The sequence below is a fragment of the Actinia tenebrosa genome, unplaced genomic scaffold (genome assembly GCF_029948245.1).
Source record: "Actinia tenebrosa isolate PJP-AT-01 unplaced genomic scaffold, QUT_ActTen_1.0 PGA_scaffold16__25_contigs__length_10494907, whole genome shotgun sequence".
Classification (NCBI taxonomy): Eukaryota; Metazoa; Cnidaria; class Anthozoa; order Actiniaria; family Actiniidae; genus Actinia; species Actinia tenebrosa.
In genome coordinates this window covers 7,195,967-7,211,455 of record NW_028292576.1, presented here as the reverse complement: position 1 = coordinate 7,211,455, position 15,489 = coordinate 7,195,967, and the positions used below count along the sequence as shown (strand labels likewise).

Sequence of the window (15,489 nt, the reverse complement as noted above, 5' to 3'; positions counted from 1 at the left end):
GACAACCGTGCAACAAGTATCACTTTACTCAACCATGGATGGTTCCGAGTGATCACACTCGTGACAATAAGGTTGGAGTTCAACAGAATCATCAGCAATGTCCCGTAAGAGCTGCGCATGCTTCTATCAAAAATTAAATTGCACATGAGTGTCATTTAATTTTTTAAATATTCTTCTCTACCTAGTTGTGAGCGTCTGCGGCAGAGAAGGTGAAGCTGATCACGCAAGGTATTTTCAAAAATCTTTGAAAAAAACTTCATTTTTTATTTTTATTTTTATATTTCAAGCTTTAGAAAAGCAACATGCAGCATGCAGCATGCAACATTTTTTGAATTAGCTGTATACACATACCTTTAACTTCCTTAATACTTAGCTTTATTTTTCCTTCCTTGTCAAAATATAGTGGAAGATCTAGATATAGGCGTCAGCTTTCTATTGTTAATGACATCTACACTCTTGATCACTTTATCGAGTTGGTTGAAAAGATTGAACAACATCCTCAGACCAAAGATAAGTCTTTAAAAGAAATTGCTAACTATGTGAGAAAACTGGGATACGATAATAGCATGTGGACGGATCTCCTTGGTAACGCAGGTAAATTATGAATAATAATGGTAATCAATATAGATAAATGTTCAGTAATAAATAAATATTTAGCAATAAATAACAAGCGTTAATGATAAAAACATTAATTTGAAATCGTTTTCGGGAAGAAGAAGGCGTCAATCAAGGCGTTTTCATGACATGATATTACATATGCAAGTGCCCGAAAAAATCGTATTTCCTTACAGTGTCATGGAAACACTTCCTGACGTCCACCAAAAGCATATTTTGTCGGGATTTCAAATGTACGATTTTGCATGTGATAATGAGGATGATTGTAAAGGCATTTTGCTTTTTTCGTTCATACAACAGTGCTGCTAGGTTCCTAATCAGCCTCTGTTAATGTTGTCACACGAAGCTCACTCCTGCTACTTAGGAGAGTGAGTGTTGCGTGACGACACTAATAGCGGCTGCCTAGGACACCATAGTGCTGCATGCACTTTTTATTCTCTTTAATACTTTTCAATATATAGTAAGCAAGTAGTTTTGATGATTTTTGGTAATTATTGTTTCTTAAAGATAGTCTGCCTACTGGAGTACTAACCAGTGAGGAAGAAAGAGTCCTCAATAACATGGTTGTACACCGCTACTTTAGGTCACGTGAGCTTGGCGTCGTCAAAACCCCGACCGGAAACGTGGCAATGGGTCACGTAATGACTGGGATTTGCGCGGGAGCTAGTCGCAAGAGCATTCTTATCGCTGGCGTATCTATTGACAATCTTTATGCTGCGACTATTTCTGGTGACCTTGGACAAACTGCTTTGCATAAACAGATCGACCAATCACGACTGCTCTTTGGTCCCGGAGGCTTTTGGTCGCCAAATGAAAACTGTCCAGCCACTTTCAACGCCCCATCATCGCAAACTTCCGAAGCAACTAATGCAGAACTCCTTGGTGATATCGATGGGTTTCTACTGGGGTACAACATCCCTGATTATGTTTCCAAAAAAGTTCGACTTGGTCAGTTGTTGAGAATGTACTATTCAGGGGGAGTTCTCTACGACACTTCTTTCGTTAGTTGCAGCAGGAAGCTAAAGTTTACGCAATTGGTGAGACGTGATACGTTGGGGACACAAGTTCAGGGTTTCATGAACGGCCTCACTGAAAGGTGGCGCGGTAGTGCAGATTTTTCTAGCGTGCCAAGCAGTTCGATTCCACATCTCGCAACAACTACTGTTACAGAATTTTTCAAACATCTTGGTAAGCTACATTACCTCTTTAGTTATTCTAGGTAAAAAATATCCTTTAATTATTTTTCAACCAATTAATATATATTTGAATAATTGAGTGACATTGTGTAAATAAACTATTACTATGATAAAGATATTTGATAGCTTGCTACATAGCAGATAGCATGAACTTTTAAAACTTTTATTGCCCTGTTTTTTAGATTCCATTTCTTCTACGACAACGTGTTCACCCCAAAGCAATGAAGGTTCGTAGACTAACTGGTTGGCTGGTTGGCTGGTTGGCTGATCTTCTATCGTTATTATGTTTTCATTGTTTTGTTGATCAACAGGTTGTGAACTTCCTGCAAACATCATTTTTGTCATGGACGAGTCTGGAAGCATTGGAAGCTATAATTATGAAATCGAAAAAAGTTTTGTCATGTAGGTCATCATATCACTTGTAAGATACTCATTCGATTCACATTAATACAGGGACGTTAAAACTGCAGAATGGGTACAAACCTTAGCGACAGAGTTTTCATATAGGAAGTCACACTTAAAAATTAACGTTTGAAACAAAGCTATAACAATCAGGGAGTATCAAGGAACGCTACCCAATTATGGACAGTCGTATACAAAATCATAGAATACGACTAGAAGATTACTATACGTATACTCTACTGTGTAGAAGGGTGGATAGCGCTATCCGATGGATAAACCCTTATCCAGTGGATAAATCGATTCTGTTGTCTAATACATTTATCCATTGGATAAGATTTGTCTTTGGATAGCTCTATTCCCCCTTCCTACAACTAGGCCCAGAAGTAGAATTATATTCAACATTCATTGACCAAGGGCGGATCCAGCCAAAATTTTAGGGGGGGGGGGGGCTAATTGAGTTTAGGAGGGGTTAATTGTGTTTCTTCCGTCAACACAACAGAATACAATATAAAAAGGCATCGTTTTTTTCTTCTGAAGGGGGGGCGCAGCCCCCCTTTGCCCCCCCCCCCTCCCCCCTGGATCCGCCCTTGTTGACAGCAACATTATTACGTACATTATTGCATTATACGTATATATCATTTCGTCATATGTTGTACAAACCTACTGACTTTATGTTTCTTCGCAGCAAGGTACTTGGTGACTTTGAAATCTCCCCGATTCAAACTCGGGTTGCTGTAATAGAGTATTCAGGTTCCGCCAGATTGGCGATTGATTTAGATACGTATGGATCAAAGACAAGGTTAAAGTGTGCCGTAGAAGCAATTCATCACCAAGGTTAGAAGTTGATAAATGGTCATCATTCATGGTGTGCGCTTTGAGTTATGGATGGCTGCTACAGGTTGGCAAGCAGGATTTAAAAACTCAAGCGCTCAGCTTTGATAAGTAATGCACCATGGGATTGTCAGAGTAGTGGGGGAAAATCATGATGTGAAGCGGAGTACTTCTCAACACTTCGCTACTGCTTTGCCAATATCCCTAGCACTAACAAGCAGATTTTTATTTCTTTTATAAAGTATATAGAAGCTGAAATTCCAAAAGGTATTCTGGGAAATGACATGATTATCCTTAAGTGATGTATTCATTTGAGATACACAGTCGCTCAATAATTTATGAACATTCCACTAGTTGCATCACTAGTTACATCTAATAAATATACTTCCCGTGTACAATTTCGGTCTCAGGTCCTACTTTCTATGTTTTGAATCCGATAAGGAATTTGCAAATGAGTGTATAAGTCACAGCATTTGACGATGATATTTTCTATTGACTATCAGTAAGTTTGCTGCTGCTATGAATTGGTATGATTTGCCTAAGGATTTAAGAGAACTTAGCTCTTTTTCCATTTTTAAAAACAAGCTTTTTAAGTATTTTTCAGATTTTGATTTTAAAAAAAGAGCATAAGTGTACTGTACGATAGATTTTTTCTTCTTCTTCATATATTTATTTAATTATTTAACCAATAATCTACACTGAGGCACGAAAATCACGCGTTTTCGACATATTTTTTGTAGCCTAATGTTAGTAGTATAGGGAATGGGGGTTCCAGCGCAATCTCAACACGGGCAAGACCCGTGTCAAAAATCCACCTACGGAAACAACCCACTCCAAGTGTGGTTGGGGGCAACAGCGCAAATATGTTAGTCTATATATGGAGTGCGAAGAATGTAAGAGAACTTTTAAGAAAGAAGCGGATTTGAAAAAGCATTTGAAAATGAAGACGAAGTGTATGAGCAGTTATGATTGTGGATGTGGTAAGAAGTTTGAGACTAAGGTTAAATTGTTTTGGCATTGTCAGGACTGTGAGTACGACTACGACGACTTAAAAAGTGCTTGGTATTAGGTATAAAATATTTCCTATTATATAGATGGAATCCCAAAGCAACTTCAGCACGGTGTCAATACCCGGTAACGGTGAGATTGACGTTAGACAGTTTTGGCGTCAGTCAGAAAGGAAGGTTAAAAGGACTCTCCGAAAAGGTATAGAAGAATTAGGAGCCCTGAAAGCGAGCATAATGGTAGAAGTAAGTTTGTCAAAAGACGAGGTAATGACGACAGCAATGCTGCGATCAAAGTCACTGGTTATATTAGAGTCCACGAATCTGGATAGGTCACTCAGTGAAGCCTTAGAAGCAATAATGGAGTCGCTGTCTAACTACACGAAAGAAGGATCGGGTTGGACAGTAGAGGAGGTTGAAGGAATAGAGATAAGTATAGCCAGGTACGTACCCATACGAGGGGGGAGTTACGTACCGCTACCAACGTGGGTAGAAAGGAAGAAGGCTATTGTAAACGTGAAGAATGAAGACAATCAATGCTTTATGTGGGCAATCAGGTCTGCACTGTATCCAGCAGAGAAGGATCCCTGTAGGACAAGTAAGTATCCCACAGATGATTTAGAGTGGGATGGTGTGGAATTTCCCATGCAGTTGATAGACATCCCCATATTTGAGGAAATAAACGATCTAGCAATTAACGTTTACGGAGTCAGAGAGCAGACGATAGTACCGTTAGTTCTGTCAAAAAGTAAAGGAGAGCGCGTACATTTATTCTACCACGGCGGACACTACTCATGGGTTAAACACATTAGCAGACTATTCTACAGACATACTAAGCACAAAGGTAAAAAGTACTTCTGCGACTGCTGCTTGCTGTCATTTACATCCTTAAATACCCTAAAGAAACACGATGAGATCTGCCGCGGAGTCGAAGAAGTGGCGCAACGGATCCAGATGCCCACCAACAAAGAGCTTTCATACGCAGACCATCAAAAGCAGATGCAAGTGCCTTACGTGATATATGCAGACTTCGAAGCGTTGATAACTAAGGAAGAGCAGAAACGTGGCGCCACGAATAAGGTAGGATTACACGAGATCTGCTCCTTTGGTTACATAGTAGTCAGATCAGACGGTAAAGCAAACCCTCCTGTGATTTACCGAGGTAAGAACGCAGCTAATGAGTTTCTAGAAGCATTGCGAGAAGAGGAGGGGGAGATTAGAGAACAATTAAGACGTCCAAAGAAGATGGAATTTACCAAAGAGAACCAGGAGGCTTTTAACAAGGCAAAAAAATGCCACATTTGCCAACATACGCTTCTTCAGTTTGGAAGACGAGCCAAGAAAGCGTGGGATGAAGATGGAAAGTATCTAGGAGAAGCTCATTTTAAATGCGGGAAGTATGCTAAGAAAGGTGAGAAGCCGGGAAAGCCCTCCACGCACTGCATTCACTGCCACAAAGCATTTGTTGAGGATTTCTATGTGGATAAGGTTAGGGATCACTGCCACATCACGGGTAAATACAGAGGAGCGGCCCATTGGAAATGCAATATAAACTTCAAAGTAAATCCAGACATGGAGATTCCGGTGTTCTTTCACAACCTCCGCGGTTACGACTCCCATTTGCTACTACAAGGAACAGACGGCTCCGACGTCAAATGCATACCCAACAACAAAGAGCGCTACATGTCCGTAACTGTGGGTAAGCTAAAGTTCTTAGATTCGCAGCAGTTTATGGCGGACTCCTTAGCAAACCTCGTAAAGTATAACACCAACTTTCCCATTTCCAGTCAATACGGCGCGGAAAGGAAAGGAGTCTACCCATACGAATACATGGACTCCTGGGATCGATTCAAAGAACCCCTACCACCCAAAGATCGCTTCTACAGCACCCTAAACGAGTCTGGTATAAAGGATGAGGAGTACCAGCATGCGTTAGACGTGTGGGAAAAGTACTCCTGTGAGAACATGGGTGACTACCACGACATCTACCTAAGGTCTGACGTAGTGCTGCTTGCAGATGTTTTCCAAAGCTTCAGAAAGATGGCTATGGAATATTACGGATTGGATCCCGCTAATTTCTACACGGCTCCTGGGCTCAGCTGGAGTGCTTTGTTAAAGAAGACAAATGCGCAGTTGGATCTCCTAACGGAGTACGACATGTATCGGTTTATGGAAGACGGTATTCGTGGCGGCGTATGCGGACCCAGCCGACGTTACGCCCGCGCAAACAACCCCTTAGTAGAGCACGACCCAGAGAAACCAACCACATACATTTACTACCTGGATGCGAATAACCTTTATGGTTGGGCAATGTCACAGTACCTACCTGTGAGAGACTTCGAATGGGATCCAGTGAAGCCGATAGACTTCTACATGCAGGTAGGAAAGGAGGAAGACAAGGGTTACGTCTTAGAAGTGGATCTGGAGTACCCAGAGCGCCTGCACGACGAACACAATGAGTTCCCCTTAGCACCAGAAGCGATAGAGATACCATTTAAGCAGCTAAGTCCGCTGCAAAAGCAAATGTGCCCTGGTTACAAACCGTACAGGAAACTAACTATGAACCTGATGGATAAGAAGAATTATGTGGTACATTACCGCAACCTGCAGTTCTACGTGCGACACGGAATGCGCGTAGAGAAGATCCACAGAGTCCTAAAATTCACGCAGGAACCCTGGATGCGCCCCTACATTGACTTTAACACGCAAAAGCGTACCGCAGCGAAAAATGACTTCGAGAAAAACCTCTTCAAACTGATGAACAACAGCGTGTTCGGAAAGACAATGGAGAACATCCGCAAGCGCGTAAGCGTAAAAATAGTCAGCACCAAAGAGGAAGCAGAAGCATACGTGTCACAGCCAGGCTTCGTTAGATACGTAGAAATGCTGAACTTCTACGTGATTCACATGAAAAGGGCAAACCTCTTACTAAACAAGCCCGTTTACACAGGCTTTACGGTGCTGGATCTATCGAAGCTGCTTATGTACGAGTTCTACTACGATAAGCTTAAGCCAAAGTACGGAGACCGCTGTCGCCTCCTGTACACAGACACCGACTCCCTAATTCTAGAAGTGCAAACGGAAGACGTTTACAAAGACTGCCTCCCCGACATAGACGAGTACGACACCAGCGGTTACCCGAAGGAGCACTTCCTTTACTCTGCGAAGAATAAGAAGGTAATTGGGAAGATGAAAGACGAAATGTTAGGAAAACCCATAGTAGAGTACGTGGGTCTGAAACCAAAGATGTACAGCGTGCTAAAGTTAGACGGCGTAGAAAAGAAAGCTAAAGGCGTAAAAAAGTATGTGGTTAAGAAGGACATTACGCACGAGTCCTACCTCAACGTATTACGAACACGCAAGGAACAGCGGCATAAGATGAACAGCCTGCGCAGCTATGGTCATCAGATACATAACGTCACGCAGGAGAAGGTGTCACTGTCTGCATTTGACGGTAAGCGATGGATGTGTGATGACGGAGTGCATACGATAGCATTCGGACATCACACGATAAGCAGTTCTTCCATGACGAACCCACGTGTGGGGCCATCGTGAAGATAATACAAGATGGGCTGACCCTTCTTAGCTATCGCACTTCGGATCTGATAAGTTTCCAAAGACCAATTAGGATCCGTAGCTCTTTTGGATCCTCCTTCTAATTCACCCGACTCATAGAGATATCGAACCGTGACATCGCCTAATCTTTTTTCCTGGGGGAAGACCGCCCTCGAACTTCTGACGAAGGACTTGTGTTCCACGTGTTTCTTTTTTATGGCATCCTTGGGTTTCATTCCCGTAGCCCTGGCCGCCTCGTTGTTCGAAGCTGCGACGACCTGGGGGAGCCTCTGAGTCCATTCCCTGTTGCGTTTGGAGGGATCTTCCAGCTCTTTCCAATACTGGTACCCAAAGAGACGCTCGGCCAAGGTCTTACTGAATCTTTCGACGATGCTCTGACCCCTGTGGTACTCTGCTTTAGCTCTTCTAATCTTAGTGTCGTGGTCTTTCAGGGTCTTGGTAACCACGCCCATAAACTCCGTCCCCGCATCCACTTGCAGCAGCTTAGGCCATTTCAAGACGCGCTTATAAACCCTACCTAGGGCTTCTGCGACTTCCCCAGAATCCTTGCTGGTTATAGGTTCGGCGTCCTTATATCTGCTTGCGATATCAACTACGGTCAAAGCGTACCTATAGGTCTTTCTTCTCACCTTGTCGTGCGGCAAGAAAAGCAAATCCGCCTGATGAACTTCATTGGGGGTATTTACGGTAAAGCTGGGCCTGGGAATGTACTTGGGCACGGGAAGATAAACCTGCCAGAGGGTTTGTTTTTTCAACCAATTCTTAGCCGTTTCTTCTGATACCCTGGCCGCGGTCGCGAGTTTCTTGATGGCCGACGCTCCTTTCCAATAGCCTTCGGGTCCATAGTAAATCCTTTTAAGTTTGTCCTCTACGCGACCCATTATATGAATAGAATCGCGCTTCGCTTGATTCAAGCGAAGGATAAAACAAGATTGATCTTGCGTCCGTTGAAATCCACCGTCTTTCCGTCCACTTTAATGGTAATGTTTATGCTTTCTACCAAATGAGATAAGTCATAGCTTAAAGAAATGGGAGTGTATTCTACTGGGTCAAATGGATTACCTTTGGGTAGAAACTTGGATATAAGAGAAGACTTTTCTCCATTGTTGTAACTATGAACCAAGTCGCAATAGACTTCGTAAGAGGATGCGACTTTCCATTTTACGTCAAGTTGACCATTGATCGTGGTACTAGTAAGGCCCAGGAGTTCTACCAATGGACTGCCCTTTAAATTAGCGCTTCCACTATTTTTCTTGAATTTCATTTCAAGGGGTAATCCTGTGGTAAGAGTATATCCATGCTTTGCTAGCTCCTTAGCCAGTGTTATGGGGGTGTAATGGGAATCTGGTATTTTTGGTTTGGTACCGGAAGTTCCGATGACAAAGCCATTAATTAAATTATACCAAGAATTGTACAAAGAGCAACTAACCAGCCGAACCCTTTCCGCGCGGATGGGAGGATTCAGATAAGTAGTAAAGTTATTCTTGTCGCTTTCCAAAAAGACGATCATTATATTAGATACGCCAAGGCCACGCCTCCCGCCAGCCCTGCGACTCCTACAAAGACCAATTCATTGTCTTTTTGTTTCTTAGAAGGCTGGTAGTAATTCTTGAACTGAGGCTTTTTCATTCTAAAGTCGGGGTGTGCTTGCGCATAAAGTTTGAAGGCGTAGTCTGTGTTTTCGAAGTTCTTGTCTGCCTGCATTTTGTCTTGGTAGTTCTTATCCAACCAATCCCTGTAAGCTTGTCTTTTTTCATTCCAAGCTGCCACGTCCCGCTGATATTTCTCCAGCGCTAAGTCGTGTCTCTTCCTTTCGGCGGCACCGCTTTTGTCGCCTCTGACTAATCTATCCAAATATTGACCGCCATAATTAGCTCCAGTGAATGCTAAAGCTGCAATGACTCCACCTGCGACTAAGCCAGCCATTATATATTACGTCGTAGGCAGGTACTTTTCCTTTCGTAGGTAATCCTTTAGCATGATAGCCCCGCCTACGGCAGCGGTCATCTTAGCAAAGTTAGCGAAGCTCTTGCTTGGGTCTTCAGTAAAGTCTTCTTTGAGCACTTTCTTACCTACCCAACCCATACCCGCAACAATAGAAGTAATGATAGCTGCTTCTTCAACAGTTTTCAACAACGCGGTCGACATTATATTACAAAGCGAGAAGGTTATTCCATTTCAGGGATCTTACTTTTTCTAACCTCCACAGGTGCGTGATATGTTGCGGCCTCCCACTTTACTTTTGGCTTCGTAGCCCGCCATTGTAAGTAGAGGCTGCCTGCTGCTATAGCGACTCCTAACGCGCCAATGACGTACCCAGGATTGATAAAGGATTCCTCTTCTCTTTCCTCCACCTTTTCCTCCTTCTTTGCTTTGTTCTTTTTATTCATCTCCGCGAGCTTCTTTCCGGCAGCGACTCTGCCCGGAGATTTAGCCTTGGTAATCTTGGTATCTTCTACGGGAGCCTTTTCTGGTTGTTCTTCGGTGTCACTCATCTTATATTAAGGGACTTGAAGGACTTGACAAGTAACTTGATGACGACTTGACAATGACTTGGCAATGACTTGACAACGACTTGACTAAGTACTTGAGAATGACTTAAGGACGACTTCACTAAGTACTTGAGGTGACTTGACAACGACTTGACTAAGTACTTGAGAATGACTTAAGGACGACTTGACTAAGTACTTGAGGTGACTTGACAACGACTTGACTAGGTACTTGAGGCGACTTGATCAGGTACCTCAGTAAGTGCTGCCTGGAAGACCTTTTCAACGTCTCTGTTCTTCTTGAAGTCCTTCCAAGAGGCCGTAAGTTCCTTCAAGTCGACGTGCTGAGCTACGTGAAGTGCCGCAGAGGCGACTGCCATTAACTTACCGCACTTCAAAGACAACCAGCCGCAGGTTATCTTAAGTTCTTGGGCGATGACATAGTCCTCGCTTATGTCCTTCCGCAGTTGCTCCACGTCGTCTATAGGCAGTGCAAGTCCAAGCAATTTAGTTGCAAGTCGGATAGCGGAGTCTGCGACGGCGTCTGTGGTCTTACTTGCAAGGGCAGCCTCGTACCTCTTATGGAACTTCTTAACTTCCTCTTCTGACAACTTATTAACTTGCTCATGGGTAAGTTCCTTGCCTATCATTTCTTTGCACTTCCCCGAAGACACAAGGATGTTAAGTTGTTCCTTGAGGTTACTTTCATCTAACTGCGTGGGGACTTCATCTAAGAGCTGCTCAATGTCCATATATATTAAAGATCGCAGATCTTTATGGAATACGGAAACCTCAAAGAGAAGATCATCTTGGAATGTTGGTGCGTTTTTAAATGCCGCATGTATTCGTGTAACTGTTCCTTGGATATCTCACCGCCGTAGTCGCTTAAGATGGTTTCCAGGTCAGACTTACTTGGAGTATAAAATACTACGAGAGAGCCTATGTTTTCCCTGAAGGGCTTAGAGACACTAGTAAGCTGCTGCGAGAGTAACCAAACGCTGATATTGTCATGCCTACCGCTGAAAGCAAGCTTCACCAATTCGGAGGTGCGCTTTTTTACGTCGTCCCCGCAGGCGATGTCATCCAGTATGAGGAGTGTCTGCGTATCTTTAGGGAATTGTTTGTGCCAGATCTTCAAATGGCTGGATAACTCGTTGGGGTCTAAGATATCTACGAAGAAGTCGTCGTCTTTCACTCCTATGCCCGTCCAGGTGCGGTTATTCACGTAGGTGGGGCATAATAACACGATATAGTCGAAGCGGTATCTAAAGGGCCCTAATAGCTGCTCCACGATGAACTGGGTCTTTCCGCAGCCGGTGGGTCCTACTATCAGAGCGTTATAAGGCATGTGATCTGGGTTCATTATATCCCTCCTCTCGAAGGGAACTTGTTCCCTGATATATATGGAGCCAGTGGAAGCAGTGCAAAGAATTGTCGCCGACGCAAAGGATAAAAAAGGCACCATAGAAATGCAAAGGGAGGAGATAAACCGGTTAAAAGAGCGCGTGCAGGAATTGTACGATGAAATGTGCGGTCTGAAGCGTGCAGAACGGTTTGGCGCCTTGTTGACGATTGCGACGTGGGCTAAAGAGTCCGTTAAGGACTTCATTCGATATCCCCCGTAAGTATATGGATTACGTTTGCATGGAGTGTGGACAAGCATTTGAAACCCAAAGCGAGTTAAACCATCACTTAGATTGGCTGTAAGAGCACGGAAAGAATTCCAAAAAGATGTCTGATAATGTTGACATCTAGGTTAAATAATTGTTAAGACTAACTGGAAAGAATCTTAAAAGATGTCTGATAATGTTGACAATTAGGTTAAATAATCGTATGTTAAATGGAGGATAAGATACTGTTAAGTATATATGGACTGCTCGTCGTGTAAGAAGAAGTTCAGCACCAAGCAAAGACTACAATACCACGTTCGTAATGGAGTTTGTACGAAGGAATTGCGTAAATTTTGTAAGGATTGTGGTAAAGAATTCAGTACTTTTCAAAAGATGCAACAACATCAAGACAAGCGTATTTGCATACTTTGCAAGGGCTGTAATAAGGAATTCCCTTCAGGGATACAGCAACATTTAAAGAGAGGAGTTTGTGAACAAAGCAGGCAGTGTAGTTTCTGCAATAAGATACTTAGTAGTCGTCAACGTCTTCAGACGCACAGAAAGACGCACGAAGCGAAGTATAAGTTTCTTTCCCGCGCTTACGACTTGGAAGGCGTGGATTGTTACCAATGTGCGGATTTGATGAGTCGCTGTCCTCATAAAGAGGATTATTTAAGGAATCGTATAGATTACCATAAGACGATAATACGTACTTTCCCTTCCTTCGAACATATGGAAGGAGTTCAGTGGACTAAAAGAGAGTATTGGAGGCAGGAACGTAATGCCTGTGGTTGCGTCAGAGAAGAAGAACATATCTTCAACTGCCTTAACAAAGATTAACCTAAACGTCAACAATATTAGACGCTATTTAAAATAGACCCTGAGCAGCCTTAACAAAGATTAACCTAAACGTCAACAATATTAGACGCTCTTTGATATATGCTAGCCTACGCAGCCGCATTCTTTGGAGGATTCCTAATTACCCCTTCAATATATGGACTGTATTACTTGCGAACTACCTGCCGACTGCATTACGCCACCGATACCCAAACCGCGTAAAAAATACACCTGCCTTCATTGCGACAGGGTATTCTCCGAAGGATCCTTTGTGGGGCATTGGTGCTCCGCGGATCCTAAAGCGCAGCGGACTTTAGCAGAGCGCTTAACTACAAAGAGGAGATGGAGTGACTGTTCTTTCAATGTCAAACTTCCATCGGCCATTTACCTTACCATAGCTGCGTAAGTGGGTGAATTCCTCACCCTGAATTACGTACCGCACGCAATCCGGCGCCCAAAGGGAATATTCCTTGCCTTCTAAGTCTTTGAGGACTAACCGTAAACGGTCAATGTCTTCGAAGACGACGTAATTTTTTATTTCGTATGCTTTACCGTGGACAAGATCACGCCAGTGAGTCAAGCTGAGCTTCATTATACCTATGGAATATCTTTAGGTGCGTTTTCAAAGTGGCGTAGGACTTAAACCGCTTTACACAGCCCTTACAGGGAATACGAATGCCATCCGCGTAATCCATCAGGGCACGGCAGATGATGTCGTAATCGTTGCTAACCATCGTTAGGTAACCATTTACGTCAAGCTGCGAGATTTTATTAGATTGCTTCGCGGACAATACGCCGTTCCCCTTTGGGGTCTTTAACTCAATGCACAACCCGCGGTATTTCTTGTGGGCGTTAAGGATTAAAAGGTCTGGCTGGCCGGCTTGGTAACCTTTCCGCCAGCAGGTTATTCGCTTGCTGTCTGAATCTTGAAGTTCGCCAAGACCCGGCGCTATGATGAAATCGGGGTAAAACCTACGTGTGTAGTCGACGACCTTCGCGTGTAGGTCGGCTTCATTTTCGATCTTGAATACTAACTTGTTTGGGCCGCCAAACCGCCTTTCTATTGCATATTTACCCGTTTTCCTTAGCGCGGGTAGGACTTCCTCAAAGACCCAATCACGAAACTCCACAGCTTTGGGTAGTTTGGAGCTAAATATCAGTTCGTACAAACCAGGTTCGGATATAAACACGGAATGTGGTTGCGTAGTAAAGGAGCGGTGATTCGCAGCCCCTTGTAGATCAACCCATTTTTTCTGATATTTCTCAGATACGTGTGCTCTAATTGCATCTCTAGGGCGCTCATAGCCCAACGCCAAAGCCACCTCCTTTGCTTTGAAGTACAAAGTTTCGCCTTGCACTATGCATTGCAGTTTGGTTTCGTTGTTTTCAAATACGCGAAGCATATTATACGTAAGGAATATTTTTTATCCTTTCGCTTGGCTCAAGGAACGCGAGCCTAGTAGGCAACGCTTTTTAGCTGATTCATTTCCACGCTTAGCTGCGCGTCTGAGACTACGAAAATGTACGCGTTTATCTTAGTAGTGTCGCTGGCATGTTTGGTGCGCTTGATCTCCAACGTAATGCCGTCCTGAGTATTTACCAGGCGTAAACCCTGACCATGTAGGTCTTCGTCGTTCGTTGTACGCATGTCGATCCACAGCGCATACTTATCCTTAAAGAATTCCTTTGGACCAATTTGGTCACCAAACTTACGCGCGACTTCCCGGTACATGTCCTCAGGCTTTATCCCTTGTGAGTAAACCTTATTAGGCACTCCGTTAATGCTAACGCCTACGTTAGTGATGTTAGGATTAAAGAACGCCTCAGAGTCACGCAATCCTGCCGTATATGTTTTTGCAAACAGTAACATTACCCCTGTAAGGCTGCGTCTGGGTAGGTTAATGCTTTGGTTGATGACCTCTTCGACGTTGTTCGTGAAGCTAAAGGTCTTGTACATCACGACGTGATCGTAAAGGAAAGCCTTCCCGGCGCTGTATTCCATACCAGCGCTACGTGCTAAGTCTTCGCTGTATACCGTTTCATACTGTAGCTCTAAGTTAGTAACGGAGTATGGGTGGACGGCTGAGGAACTTACGTCCTTTCCCTGTAGGATGTTCGTAGTGTCTGCTAGGGTTACTTCGAACTGCAGCTCGCTTAGCTGCCTTGGGTAGTATGCACCGTGGTTCGTGATAACTTCGAAATCTAATGGAACGACATATTTAGTGCCATAAGCTGTCTTTATTTCGTCTTCTCCTGAGGCGCCAGAGGTTGCGCTTCTTACCTTGCGTATGGCATCACTGGCGATTCCCTGCTCTATCCTTTGCGCGCGGTCAAATGCAGTCAACCATAAGTCTTTGTACGTGGTATACAAATCATACCTGTTTAAGTCCAGCAAGGATTCCCCGGCGAACTTCACCCGCATCTTTGAGACAATGTTGCGACCAAGGTCGTTGACGACGTAACGCACGTCCGCAGTGCTTGGTTGTATTGCTAGGTCAAACCTTAGCGCCAGGGTGCCAGGAACTAAGACTAGGTTATCCGTTAGGCGGGGCACGCCTACGTACAGGGTTTCCCCTGGCTTAGCGCTGCTGGGGGTAAAGGTGACACGGTGAAAGGTGCGTTCTGCTTTCAGTCCGCCAACCTGCTTAGGTAATACGTTGGGGTTCAACTTTGAGCTTATCATATATAATGGAAGTAGAAGGAACGGATTTTGATCCCCTTACCGAAGAAGGTCAAGTCGACATTAACGACGAAGAATACGACGCATGGACTAAAGGCGCGGAAACCGACCCCCTAATCTACGACATGGCTCTAGAAAACAAGTATGGTAATAGATGGAAAAGCTTCAAGGCCGCCTTGAATCGCATGTGGCAATCAAAAAACCACGGCAGCCCCGTCCCTGAGTACTTGGAGCTTCAAAACATAGAGC

The 15,489-nt window shown here is 43.8% G+C and overlaps 1 protein-coding gene across 1 annotated transcript in view; it reads left to right on the top strand.

Moving 5' to 3' along the window:
• Positions 1–15,489, top strand: part of LOC116292820 (uncharacterized) — a 48,689-nt gene that overhangs the window by 20,157 nt on the left and 13,043 nt on the right. The window contains exons 3-8 of the mRNA XM_089030990.1: positions 186–228; positions 404–594; positions 1,123–1,803; positions 1,994–2,038; positions 2,123–2,213; positions 2,899–3,047. Of these exons, the coding sequence (XP_088887116.1) occupies positions 186–228; positions 404–594; positions 1,123–1,803; positions 1,994–2,038; positions 2,123–2,213; positions 2,899–3,047 (1,200 nt within the window). The remainder of the gene's footprint in view (positions 1–185; positions 229–403; positions 595–1,122; positions 1,804–1,993; positions 2,039–2,122; positions 2,214–2,898; positions 3,048–15,489) is intronic.